This window comes from Oreochromis niloticus, linkage group LG23, assembly GCF_001858045.2.
Source record: "Oreochromis niloticus isolate F11D_XX linkage group LG23, O_niloticus_UMD_NMBU, whole genome shotgun sequence".
NCBI classification, from domain to species: Eukaryota; Metazoa; Chordata; class Actinopteri; order Cichliformes; family Cichlidae; genus Oreochromis; species Oreochromis niloticus.
This window is the reverse complement of record NC_031986.2, coordinates 2,436,733-2,450,689: the sequence shown is the minus strand read 5'-3', so window position 1 is coordinate 2,450,689 and position 13,957 is coordinate 2,436,733. Positions and strand designations below refer to the sequence as shown.

The 13,957-nt window shown below is 43.2% G+C and overlaps 1 protein-coding gene across 2 annotated transcripts in view; it reads left to right on the top strand.

Annotated features, from left to right (window-relative positions):
• Positions 1-13,957, top strand: part of LOC100699956 (E3 ubiquitin-protein ligase HECW2) — a 91,511-nt gene that overhangs the window by 42,428 nt on the left and 35,126 nt on the right. For both annotated transcript variants that reach the window (XM_013277246.3, XM_025902819.1), the window contains one exon: positions 8,800-8,901. In XM_013277246.3, the coding sequence (XP_013132700.2) occupies positions 8,800-8,901 (102 nt within the window). The remainder of the gene's footprint in view (positions 1-8,799; positions 8,902-13,957) is intronic.

Sequence of the window (13,957 nt, the reverse complement as noted above, 5' to 3'; positions counted from 1 at the left end):
AAAGTCAGACAACGGAACCCCAACTGCCATTTGACATCAAGAAATCCTTGGAACCATTCTAAGTGCCTGCACTGGTGGAGTGGGTCCTAGGTTCCTCTTGTTGCATGACAATAGTTTGAGAGGGAGGTAGGTGGGAGGGATGAATTGGGTTTAGAAGAAATGTAGAGCTGGGTGTCGTCGGCATAACAGTGAAAATTTATATTATCTTTTCGGAATATATGACCAAGAGGGAGCATGTAAATAATGAATAAAAGAGGCCCTAATACTGAACCCTGGGGCACACCAGCAGAAACAGGATAGAGACTTGAAGAATGGGATTTAAATTGGATAAACTGAGTGCGGTCTAAGAGATATGAGGTGAACCAGGCAAGGGGGGTATGACTAATGCCAGTGGATGCTAACCGGTTCAGGAGGATATTGTGAGAAATGGTATCAAATGCCGCACTAAGATCAAGAAGAATGAGGATGGATAGGAGACCAGAATCAGCTGCCATCAGAAGGTCATTGGTAATCCTTAACAAAACAGTTTCTGTGCTATGATTGGGGCGGAAACCAGATTGAAATTGTTCATAGAGATTATGGTTATTGAGGTGTAAGTGAAGCTGGGAACTTTGTGAACTTTTTCAAGAATTTTTGAAATAAAGGGGAGATTTGATATAGGGCGGAGATTATCAAAGTTATTGGGGTCTGCATCAGGCTTTTTGAGAGTTGGAATAACAGAAGCCTTTTTCAGATGAAGGAACGATTCCAGTGTTAAGGGAGGAATGGATAATACTGGTTATGAGAGGAGCTAACGAGGGAAGACAGGCTTTAACTAACACAGTGGGAAGAGGGTCAAGTTGACAGGTGGATGATTTAGGTTTTTTAATAAGATTAGATACATCAGTTATGGAGGGAAGAGTAAAGCTTGAAAATAACTGACAAGAAGACAGTGGGGGAAACAGGAAGTCTACTTCAGCGTCGGAAGCTCCTACAGAGTTAAGTTGACAGTAGATGAGATTTTACGAGTAAAAAAAGAGATAAGAGAATTACAAAAGTCAGCAGAATACACGTGGGAGGGGAATATGTCCGGAGGTTTTGTAATTTTACTGAACAATGAAAAGAGAGACCTGGAGTTACCTTCATTAGAACTGATTAAACCAGAGTAGTATGCGGATTTGGCTGAAACAATGCAGTCCTTATAGAACAAAACATGATCAATATACATTTCTTTATGTATAGTAAGTCCAGTTTTCTTGAATAGACCTTCGAGTTGGCATCCTTTAGCTTTAAGATGACGCAGGTTGGGGGTAAACCATGGTGCTGAACGGGAAAATGAGACAGTTCAATGTTTAAGGGGAGCAAATATTTTAAGAAGGTTATGAAGGTTGACATTATAATGAAAAACAAGTTAATGAGGGGTTGAGGAGCTGTGAATAGATGGAAGGTCATGGATGGCAGATGAAAAAACAGCTGGGTTAATATTACAAATTTTCCTAAAAGTGATATTACGAGAAGTACAGGTCTTGGAAGCGGTTATGTTTGTATTAAAAGAAATAAACATATGATCAGACTGGGGAAACAATGTGGCTTTACAATGGGTAGGGGTGATGCCAGAACAACAGACCAAATCCAAGATATGTCCCTTAGTATGAGTAGAAAACCTTATGTACTGTAGAAGCCCACAACTTTGCAGGCAGGAGGTAAAATCTCTGGAAAGAGGGATTTTATCATTGTCCATATCAATATTGAAGTCACCAACAATTATCAGATTTGGAGAAAGTACAGAGAAATGACTGAGCAGAGCAGAAAATTCATTTAAAAACTCCTTATTTGGCTCAGGTGGCCGATAAACAGTACATATAATGGTGGGGGTAGATCCAGGGAGCTGTAATGCAATTTATTCAGATGAATGGGAGGGAGGGGCAGAGACAGGGAGAACTTTCCAGTACTTCTGGTGAATTATCGCGAGACCCCCTCCCCTCCCTGAGTTACAAGGTTGACAGATGTAAACAAACTCAGATGGAGTGGAGTCATTGAGAGAAACAAAATCATTGGGCTGTTGCCACGTTTCAGTCAGGCAAAGAAAGTCCAACTTACGATCAGAGAGAAGATCCTGGACGAGATGTCCCTTACCAGTGAGAGAGCGGATGTTTAATAGACTGAAGTTGATACTGGAGTTACCATGTCTGACAGTGGGCTTAGTTGATCTAGCAAGGTGGGCCAGCACGTTGTGGTCGACAGCCCGGTCAGTCTTGCGGGGAGGACGACGAGTTTTAGACCAGATGGACACTATTGAGTTAGTGTCATTCATGTTGAAATTCCACCGAAGCCCTCGGTGGATGTACCTGCGGTGGGGCTTGAAGGCGATGTCTGGGTAGAGGTGAAGAGCCACAGGTGGAGAGACAGCCAGGCAAAAACGGAGCCACAAAAGATCCGTAGCAGAGTGATGAACGCCGGGTGATGAACGATGGATAAAAAAACCCAGGAGAGCACGAACCACACCAGCAGCCTGTGGATCCACATCTTAATCAGGGCCGAGCACTGAACACAAACGGTTGGAAGAGGCCAGATGAAAGTAGGGACTGTCACGAGTTCAAAATATTGGGGATGGATACAGGAGGAAAACCAAAATAACAACACTGGTCCGGCCGGGTCAAGTCAAACGATGATTTTAATGAACACACGTGTGGGAGATGAACACTGCACGCAGACAGCATTGATCTCTCACCGAAAACCACACAACAATAGTTTTTATGAAAATCAGGGTATTGGAACGCCCCCTCATGCGTAAAGTAGGTACAATACAATCAATGTTGACAACTTTTAACACATTAAAAGAACATCTTCTTCTTCCCGAGGCCAGATCCTTCCCGGTAATCTTCTAACTCTGCTTATCCCCTGGAACAAACAGTCTCTCCTGCAAGCATAATCAAACAGCTACAAGGCTTTGCAGATTGTTATTTAAATATTTGAACTCTCACCTACACATGAGTTTAACTACTGCTTGTGTGTGTGCGTGTGTGCCTCGACCTCAGCATTCCCTCTGTCTATAAGGACAGAGGCCAACTCAGTATGTGTGCAATAACCTAACTGAAACCATACATGTAATCTGTTGAATAAATGTTCTAATCAAATGCCACTATTCAAAGCTCAATAAAAGAATATAAATGAATAAAGGATCATGATGAATAACATGGTATATGTGTTTTGTAAGCATGTGCGGCCTTCTACGCTCTACGTCACTTCACTCAATAGATCAGCCAGACATCCCGCTGACTGTAGCTTTTAACCCTTACTGACTTGAGCACAACTCCATAATAAGCACCAAGCGGCAATATGTATAAAGATGATCATGGTTACACCTGTAATGAAAGATTATATGATTATACCAACACCTGTAAATAGAAGATTAACATGAGGTTATAACAATCACTGTAATACAAACGTTAATGTAATGTCAATAGCTTCAATAAATGCTTTAATGCAACGCTTATTATATAATTCTTTTTTTTTTTTTTTTTTTTTTTTTTTATTAACCTGTCCCGTTTGGTTCTTTTGCCATCAGAATTATTGTCTAAAGGCGAAGAAAGATGCCCAACGGATTTACTTTACCAAATTGACCATCCCAGCCTTGCCGTAATTGTCCATTTGATTCACCTTTTATTGTTTATTTTATTTTCACTTGCTGAATACGGGACAGACTTAACTGGGGGAAAGAAAGGGGAGAAAGAAAGAGGGAAAGAAAAACAGCGGGGAAGAGGGACGGGGAAAAAGGGCAAAAAACCAAAAACCAACAGAATAAGCAGACAAAAAAATACATATATCGATCATCTGGATCACCTGTTGAGAAAAAGAGAAAGCAAGCAGAAGAAAACGAGAGTAATAAACAACATCACAATGATCTATGGGAATATGACAGTAAATACTAAATATTAAACATTATTGTGCAGCACGTAAGATCGACAGCGCACAGTGTGCTTTGAGGTAAGAGCCAAAAAGGGTGTAGTTTGTGTGTGTACACCTGTGAGCATGAACGCGCTTGTTTTTAAAAGGTTCCTTCATGTAATGATCTGCTAGAGGGTGTGGGGGGCCACTGCCCCGTCCTCCAGGGCATGAAGCAGGTATGGAGGAGATCAAAACTCCAGACATCCAGAGGCCCCCAGAACACAAGAGACCAAGGAAGACCAACAGAGGGGCAGCCGCGTCACTATCCCAGAAAGAGCTGAGGAGAGTCCCAGATGAGGGGTCACTCAGCAGCCGCGGAGCAGAAGCCAGGGGGGTTGCAGTGACGTGCCCGTGAGCTCCACCGGCAGCCAGCTGTGCCTGAGTGACCGAGCCCCGGGCCGAGAGGCCGAGGGCACCCCGCCTCCGAAGTGGCCCGAGCGAGCCCCAGGCTCCAGGCCCCGATAAGCAGCCGCCAAGGAGTGAGCCGGTGTGTACCTGGGCGCCCACCCCCGGACACAGAGAACCACCAATGCACCGATGTCTGAGGGTGTCCACCACCGGCAGGGGAAGTGGTGGGGGAGATAGGCCTCCAAACCTTGGAGGGCCTGAGATGTCCCCAGAGAGGTGGCGTCTGATACCCAACCTGACATATAGACACAGACATACAGGCACACACAGATACAAACATCCATTCCCACCCTCATGCTCTCATAGGCAATTATTCCACACTCAACCAACGCGGAGGCAGACATAAAGAGACGCTGTACACACAATCACTCTCCCCAAGCGTACTCTAAGAACCGGGTCCGGGTACCCTTGCCCCTGGAGGGGGAAACTGCACCCAGACCCAGGTGGTGTTACCCTTTTCCCTGCGGTGGGGAGAAGCAGACCGCCCCGACTCCGCAGCAGCAGGGAGGCCCCACATTCCAGACCCCAGTCGGACGGCCAACTCCTCCTCCTAGCCCCCCCGCTCCAGCAGGCCGCAGAGAACGGGGGTGTGTGAAGACTCCAAACCTCCCTCCACCCGCTCATATGTAGTGTTGATGTATGTGTGTTCTAAGGTGCATTTAAAACCCAGGAGGGCATGGAGCCACCTGCCAGAGCAGCAGGTAGGCGCATAGCCCCTCCTGCTAGCCCTCAATGTCTACGTGTATTTAAAATTGAGAGGTGGGCAACGACGCCAGGGGTGAGGTGTACACCCTGATGGTAATTTGGATTCTGTGTGGCGTGCCCACCCCCAAGATCCTATATGTATGTGTAATGAGAGTGTGAGTAATGTGAATGTCTAAGTTGTGGGATAAAATTGAGGCAGAGGCAGCCAGAAGGGACAGAGGGGGGGGATGCCTCCCCTGCACCCTGGTGACACACCCCTACCCCAAGGCCCTGCATGTGTGGGTGACTGTGGTGGAGCGAGAAGAGGGAGGCAGCTGGAGATGGGGAGGGAAGGAAGGGAGGGGCAAGTGACCCCTCCCTGGGGCCAGCTCCCCCGCTGACCCCAGTAGGCACCCCCATACTCTGCAACCCGCCAGGGAAAGGGGGCCCAGGCCCATCCGGACCGGGGCCCAGTGCAGCAGCGCCGCCCAGCCCCACAGAGCCCGGGACAGTCCACCCGACCCCACCACAGAGAAAACTACACCCACCCCATCATCCACTCATCTTCCAGACTACACAAGACAATAGACGCCCAGGCTGAGAGCTTCCTCCACCTCTCCTGTATCTCCCCCTCCTGCAGAGAGAGTTCCTGAAGAGAGGAAAGCTCCTGCAAGATGTGACAACCTCCCCCACCAGTTGAAGAGCCCCCCAGGTGGCTCGATGCACCGGCGGCACCCTGCGCCAGGGCTGGGCCCCTATACACCCACCCGCCCACAACCCCGGCAACACACCAACCAGGACCCAGGCCCTGAGGCCCGGCCAGGGCCCCAGCCCAGAGACGGAACGCCCCCAGAACCTCACGCCCATCCCGGACCCACCCAGGGGCAGCCAGGCTACCAGGTCAGTAACCCACGTCCGTCAGCACAGACCCTCCCTAGCCCCGCTGCACGCAGCCACGAGGAAACCGTCACCCAAGAGCCAACAGAGCCCTTAATTGGCCATGACCGCTACCCCGGGTTGAGCCCCCCAAGGAAGATGCTCCTGGGGAACCCCCGATGCCCTAAGCCTGTCCCTACCCCCACACCTATCACAACAGTGAAGGTGGGACCAAACTATGACCCCCCACCCCCACTAGGTGATGGAGCTGATCAAAGGAGCCCAGAGCAATTGATCTGATGTGGTGGCAGAGGCTGTATCAAGACTAATGTAATCTAATAGATAATTTCTATATTGGTTAAAATTAAGATTATTTTTATTTTTCCAGTTCATGAGGACTGTTTTCTTGGCTATGCATAGTGCAGTGAAAACCATATGGGCTATATTCTTTTCCGTAGTGACATTATCTAAGCTGCCCAACAAACACACTAAAGGGGAAGTTGGAATGTTACATTTCAGACACTTTGATAAGTCTTCACATATCTCACGCCAAAACTTCTGAACTGGTGGACAGAACCAAAGAGCGTGGATATAATTGTCCGGTGAATTGGTTTGGCAGTGTGAGCAGTTGTTGGTAGATGTAAAGCCCATCTTGAACATCCGATGACCTGTATAGTGCACTCTATGTAGTATTTTGTATTGAATTAATTGAAGACTGGGATTTCTAATTAGATGAAAGGTTTTTGAGCAAATCTGAGACCAGAAGTTTTGGTCTAAGTTAACTGATAAATCCGCTTCCCATTTTGCAATAGGAAGTGATATTGATTCATCTATTTTAGAAAGCATTCTGTATATTTTGGACAGTAATTTGGGGGTTTTAAGAGTCAGAAATTGAACCACACTTGGTGGTGTTTGTAGTTCATCTTGACCTGGTTTAAATCTCTTTTTTACTATGGATTTAATTTGCTGATATTCTAAAAATCTTTTCTTGCTGATCCCGTATTGTGTAACTAGTCTGTCAAATGAAATAAATTCTGTTCCTTCTAGTATATGTTCTAAATATTTGATTCCTTTACCACTCCAATCTGAAAAGTTTATCATATTATTGTTTTGTAATATGTCAGGGTTGTTCCAGATAGGTGTACGTTTGCATGGGATTAATGAAGACTCTGTCAGCTTCAGAAACTCCCACCATGCTGTCAGAGAAGAGCTGATGTTGATGCTTTTGAAGCATTCATGTCGTTGGATGTTTGAGCTAATAAATGGTAGATTTGAAATCTCTAGATTATTGCAAAGTGCTTGTTCTACATCTAGCCAAGGTTCATCTAAGAGGGTATGTTTTTGCCATCCTGAGATAAACTGAAGCCTGTTGGCTAAGAAGTAGTGCTGAAAGTTAGGTAGTTCTAATCCTCCTTTATCCTTGGTCTTTTGTAATGTTTTTAAGCTTATACGTGGGGGCTTATTTTTCCAAAGGAATTTGGACATATATGAATCTAGAGATCTGAACCAATCTTGCGGCGGTTTAGTTGGGATCATTGAGAATAAATAATTTATTTTTGGTAATACCATCATTTTTATAGCGGCAACCCTTCCCATGAGTGATATGGGTAGACATTTCCACCTAGCCAGATCACCTTCTACTTTCTTTAAAAGTGGGATATGGTTTAATTTAGTTAGATCTGCAAGCTTGGGAGAAACATTAATACCTAAATATTTTATATTTCCCGATTGCAGTGGAGTAGAGTTATTATATTATTATATTATTATTATATAATTCTAATGCAGTGATAAAATAACAGTAACATATCCCTTCTCAGGACCGAACAAACAGCTGACAGCTGCAGCGCAAGCAATAGAAACCCGCAAATATTGCAGAAACATGTCAAAACAGGGTTGCGCCTTCGATACTCGATTCAAATTGTTGTCAGCATCTGAAGAAATTATAATAAAAATAATAACAGTAACCGGTGAGCAGCAGCAGCCAGGCATGCCAGCGTTCACTCAACCGGAACCCAATATGTTTTCTCTTGTAGCGATCTGATGTTTTCACAGTGTTACTTTAATTGTGTTTCTGTGTGTGTGTAATTGTGTGTGTGTGTGTGTGTGTGTGTCTGTGTTGGCCCTTGCATACTATCATGATATTTATTCATTTACACACTAAGCTCTCTTCTATTGCCTCAAAATCTTTGTATAGAGTCATTAACTCGTAATTCCATAGCAGCTTACAGTGTTGCTCACTGACAAAAATTAAACTTTTCATGCAGTGCATGGATAGGCTTATTAAACATTTCAACAAAATCCTGAGATTCATGCGCAGGAAATTTGTAAAGACACAAAGGAGGGCAGACTGGTGACCAGTGACCCCCCGACCCCCCTTTCAGCTCTTTGCCTACAGATGGGTGCTTCAAGTGTCAATAGGTTTTTCTCTGTGCCAAGCCTGGTATGGCTGTGCCATTTGGGGTCCAGTCCAGCGCAAGATGAATAACCTTGTTTAAAAAATCCTAACCGAGCGATCAGGAAGTATTAATGAAAGACTGTAGTGCAAATGTCCTGTTTATAAGATTGGGGAAACCTGCAGTCAGCTGAGACTGAAGAAGTCACCTGGATGAGTGATGAAATGTTTCTCCCACTGAAAACGTCCAGATGAACAGAGTCAACCTTTGGAGATTTACTTACCTGGATGATTGAGCATGCATCAAGACTGTAATGGCACTTAATTCAAAACAAATAAAAAATGGCTTTAAAGGGAACAACTGTGTTTATTTAACCTTTTGATGTTATTGGATTATATTAAATAGCAGAGCTGTTATGAACCATGACTATAAAAAATGTACTTTTTTGGATTTCTTATATTCATTTTGATGCTTTAATTTTTTATGTGCTTGTTTATGTGTTTTTATCCAGGTGCCACAACACAGGTCAATGGCCACCAGTCTGTTCACTCCCTGCCATCTGTTCGCCATGACATCAGTCGCTACCAGAGAGTAGATGAACCACTGCCCCCTGGTGAGTGTGTGTGTGTATATGTCTGTATATGTTTTAAATAACATTAAAGTACACAATACAGGATACACAGCAATACAGAAACCGGATACACATATTTCCTTTATCAGATACCTTCAAGTTTGAAGGTTGTGTATAGCAGTCAGGGTTTATGCATACGGTACTAGGGTTCTTAAAAGTCTTCTGGATAAAGCAGTATGAGGAACTATTAAGATATAGCACAGGAGCTGTCATAAGGAATTCAGATACCGTATTTTTCGGACCATAAGGCGCACTGGATTATAAGGTGCATGAAGCGAAACAAAACAGTCAGATCAGTCAAACTTTACTCAACCCATTCTTCTTGCTTCCTCCACTTCTGTACCATTGATTCATTAATGTTGAATTCTCTCGCAGCTGCTCTATTCCCATGTTATTGCAATATATTAATGACTAACCTTGTATTGTGGATGAATTATGTCAGTTGTTCTCCTGACTGAAGTTTGGTCCGTTTACAGCATCCTGCATTGTGATTTATCCCTAACCATCGGGAACCCTCACGTTAACGAGTGGAAAAAAGTTAGCGTTCATCCTCCAGCTTCACTGTGTTTATGTTATGCTAACATAGCTGTGTAGCTAGCGATCACGTAGTACATCATTATATACCAGCTAGCCCAACTTCAGTAACCCTACAAACGTCACTGCTGTTTAGTTTTCTGTCTTCATTTATATTGGAAGTGATAGCAGAGCTGTACGTCTTAATTTTTCAGAAATCTCTCAGTCAGAACATGCTATATCATGTTTAGGTGGAAACTAGCGAGCTAACTTCCTGCTAACTTCTAACTCAGTTAAATGTAATAAATTCTATTTTCATGGATGCCTGGATGTTAAACTTAATTGTTACACCTGGTAAAGCAGCAACGCTGATCATTTTATTAAAGATGAAAGAATTTAGACAGTTTTTAACTCTCAGTGATGCTGCAGTGTTCGTTTGACTTTGGGACCTGAAGCGCACCCAGATTATTCCGCGAGGCTCCTGATTACGGTAGCCGTAATGCTCTGACAATCCATCAAGCGGTGCGGCTTCATAGCTTACCAAAGTCGTACTAAAACATTTTTTTAAAATACTTTCTCTTTATTGATTTTCATCTTATTTTACATATAGAACTAAAGAGGGCAAGGGAAACCAACACATTCACATATGTTCACATAGTCCAAAATACACATCGCCTCGTTTTACTTTCATATATTACATATTACACAGGTGCATGTTCCATTCAAACAAATTTGCAGCTGTCCCTCTGCATCACAGAGGTATCAGATTCTAGTCTCTTGACGTATAACGATCCCATCTTTCCCAAAGTCTCTCTCCTTTCTCCTTCTGCAGCCGCAGTGAGAAGGTAATCAGTTCCATATGATGAATTGTGTTAATAATGTCTATGACCAGCTTCCGTGTGGGGGGGCTTGTCTGTAACCAACATTTAGTAATTGCCTTTTTGCATGCAACCATAATTATTTTCAGTAAGTATGAGTCTCTTTTATTTATATCCTCAGGGATATTCCCAAGGTACATGGTACTAAAGGAGAAGTCCAGTGTTACTTCCAGCACATCCAACACCAGTTGTTTAATCTCCTCCCAAAAGGTCTTCAGTTTAGGGCATGACCAGAAGACATGGAAGCAACCTGCAGCGACCTCCCCGCACTCCCTCCAGCATGAAGCGCCTGAACCACTTATTTTGGATTTCTGCTTTGGTGTGATGAAGAATCTAATTAAATTCTTCCATCCAAAATCTCGCCATGTTAAAGAATTTGTGGTAGATAACACATTCTTCCACATCTGCGACCAATCTTCCTCTGAGATAGTTATACCTGCTTCTTTTTCCCATCGATGACTGACATATCTTGTTGAGGTCTTTTTCATAGCTATAAAACTTCTATACACTTTGCCTATAGTGCCTCTTATAATGTTCTCACCATAAGCATCCATAAATATTTGGATCACCCCACTAACATCTGCATCAGGGATTCTAACTTCCTTCTGGAAGAAGCTCCGAACCTGTAGGTAACGATAAAAATCTTCCCTGCTGATCTCGTAAATCTGACACATGTCCTCAAAATTTATCACCTCCCCATGCTTAACTATCATACAGATTGTAGTGATTCCATGCCTGGACCACTCCCTAAATTTATGGTCTAACAATGCTGGAAGGAAGCGTGGGAGATATGCTGGCCATCCCAGCAACCCTATTTCCCTATTAAGACCAAAAATTTTAATCACATCTGCCCATTTTTTCAGGGAAAAACTTACACAGAAATTTTGCATCTGATACGCCTGTGGCAAACTCTCAAGAGACCCCAGAACAGACTGTATTGGGAAATCCATCAAGGAAAGCTCAATGTCCTTCCATTTTGCCTCATACTTAGAGTTACACCAGCACACTAGAGGTCTGATCTGGGCTGCCAGATAGTAATCCTCAAAGCACGGTAGGGCCATGCCCCCCCACTCACCAGGCAGCTGCAATGTTGCATATCTCACTCTCGGCCTTTTATTTCCCCATATGAATCTTGAGCAATCCATATCCCACTCCCTAAATTGTTTTGCTGGAACCTCCACTGGAAGTGCTGCAAACAAATATAGCAGCTTTGGGAGGATATTTATCTTTATCGCTCTAACTCTGCTGCCCAGATCGAGGTGGAGCAGACCCCACCTCTCCAGATCTTCATATATCTTCTTGTTCACCCGATTATAATTAACTTCATATAACAATGCAAGGTCTTTTGTCAGCAGGATCCCCAAGTACTCCATTTGAGATTGATGCCATCCGAATCTACATTTAGCTACCAATTGTCTTGAGGGGTTAAAAAAGAATGTCAAGATTTGAGTTTTTTGAATGTTTAGTCTATAACCAGACAGTCTGCCATATTCTTCCAGCATTTCCATAAGCAGAGGGATTCCCTCTTCCGGGTTTCCTAGCGCTACCAGCATGTCGTCTGCATACAAGCAAATTTTATTTTCCACGTTCCCCGTTGTAACACCCTCCAATCGAGTCTCTTCCCTGATGCATTGAGCCAACGGTTCAATGAAAAGGCTAAAGAGCAGCGGGCTCAATGGGCAGCCCTGCCTACAGCCACGTTGTAGTATTATCCGATTTGAGAGGCTGCCGTTAACTTTGATCCTCGCTGTTGGAGACATATAAATCATTCTTATACATTGAATAAACCTGTCACATAGCCCAAATCTCTTTAACACATGAAACAGAAATTCCCACCCGACCGTATTGTATGCCTTTTCTGCATCAAGCCCAATGAGAACTGTTCCAGTTTTCCCTTTAAGTATCTGGTCAATAATATGAATGGCCCTTCTGATATTATCGTGTGTTTGTCTGTTACCAATGAAGCCTGTTTGATCCTCCTCAATCAGCGTGGGCATCAATGTACTTAACCTCTTAGCCAAAATCGCGGCAAATAGTTTATAGTCTATATTTAACACGCTAATAGGTCTATAACCTCTGGGGTCAGTTTTATCCTTCCCTGCTTTTGGTATGACAGAGAGATACGCCTCCCGCCACGATGGTGGGAGCGCCCCCCCACTGAGAGTGTAATTGAAAGAGGCCTTTAATAGTGGGATTAAGGGTTCCCTCATCTGCCTATACCACTCTGGTGGGAATCCATCACATCCTGGAGCTTTGAAAGTCTTGAGTTTTGAGATCCCAATGTTAATTTCTTCTGCTGATATTTCTCTGATGAGTTTTTCATTCTGCTGCTTACCTATAAATGGTAGATCTAAGCTGGATAAGAAATTCTGAATCTTATGCTCATCTGCTTTATCCGGTTGTGTGTATAGCTCAGTGTAATATTCTTCAAATGCTCTCTGAATTTCTTCGACTTTATTAGTTATCTTATTTGTTTTTAAATTTCGAACTTTATGAATAGTGTTCTCCTGTTGTTGCCATCTGAGTCTCCATGATAATAGCCTAGCAGCTTTGGGTCCTGCCTCATAACACCATTGTCTATTATATTTTAATTTCTTTTCAATTTCCTCACTTAAAATTTTGTGGATCTCCTGTTTAACCGGCCTCATCTGCTCCAATACCTGGGGGCACCTTGTAACGGCGTGCAGTTGTTCCAATTTTCCCAAATTTTCCTGCAAATCTGACAGCTTCTTTGCTCTCACCTTCTTTAGGACTGCACATTTTGCAATAATTTTACCCCTAAGGTATGCCTTAGCCGCATCCCATAAAATTGTAGCATTAACTGTTCCATTGTCATTGAGTTCTAAATATGTTTTTAACTCCTGTCCCATTTCTCTTTTAAACGAGTCATTATTTAATAGACCTGTGTTAAGCCTCCATAAGGTGTTTCTGGGGCTAGCTTTAAACCCAATCTTCATAGTTAGTCCCGAATGATCAGATAAATCTCTCTGTCCTATTATACAATCCTTCACTCTGTGGAGATCTTTACTAAAAGTAAAAAAATAATCAATCCTCGAGTGCATATCATGTCTCGCTGAATAAAATGTAAATTTGCGTTCATTTTTGTGTAAATATCTCCATATATCTATAAGCCCCAACTCAGATAACATTGTTTTTACTTGTTTCTCTAATTTAGTTCCCCTCCGGTCTCGGCTAGTTGTATCCCATTTTGGATGGAGAAGTAAATTGAAATCTCCCGCACATATACATGTTCCAACACTTTCTGCGGCAATAAGACTGAATATCTCCTTAAAGAACCCTGTACTACTACCAGGGGGTGCATATATATTACACAGCGTGACATCTTCCTGTTCCATTTTCCCTTTCACCAACACAAATCTTCCCTCTTTATCTTTATGTTCTCCCGTAAACTCAAAACCAAGCTTGTTCGGTATCAGAATGGCCACTCCTCTTTTTTTCCCAGATCTATGTGAGGCATAATAAATATTTTTGAACCCCATTCTCTTCCACTTCTTGTGTTCCTCCTTTGATAGATGCATTTCTTGCAGAAACGCAATATCAATTTATTCCCTTTTTAGCTTTGAAACTATCTTACTCCTCTTAATGGGATTCTTTATACCATTTACATTCAAAGACAGTACCTTATA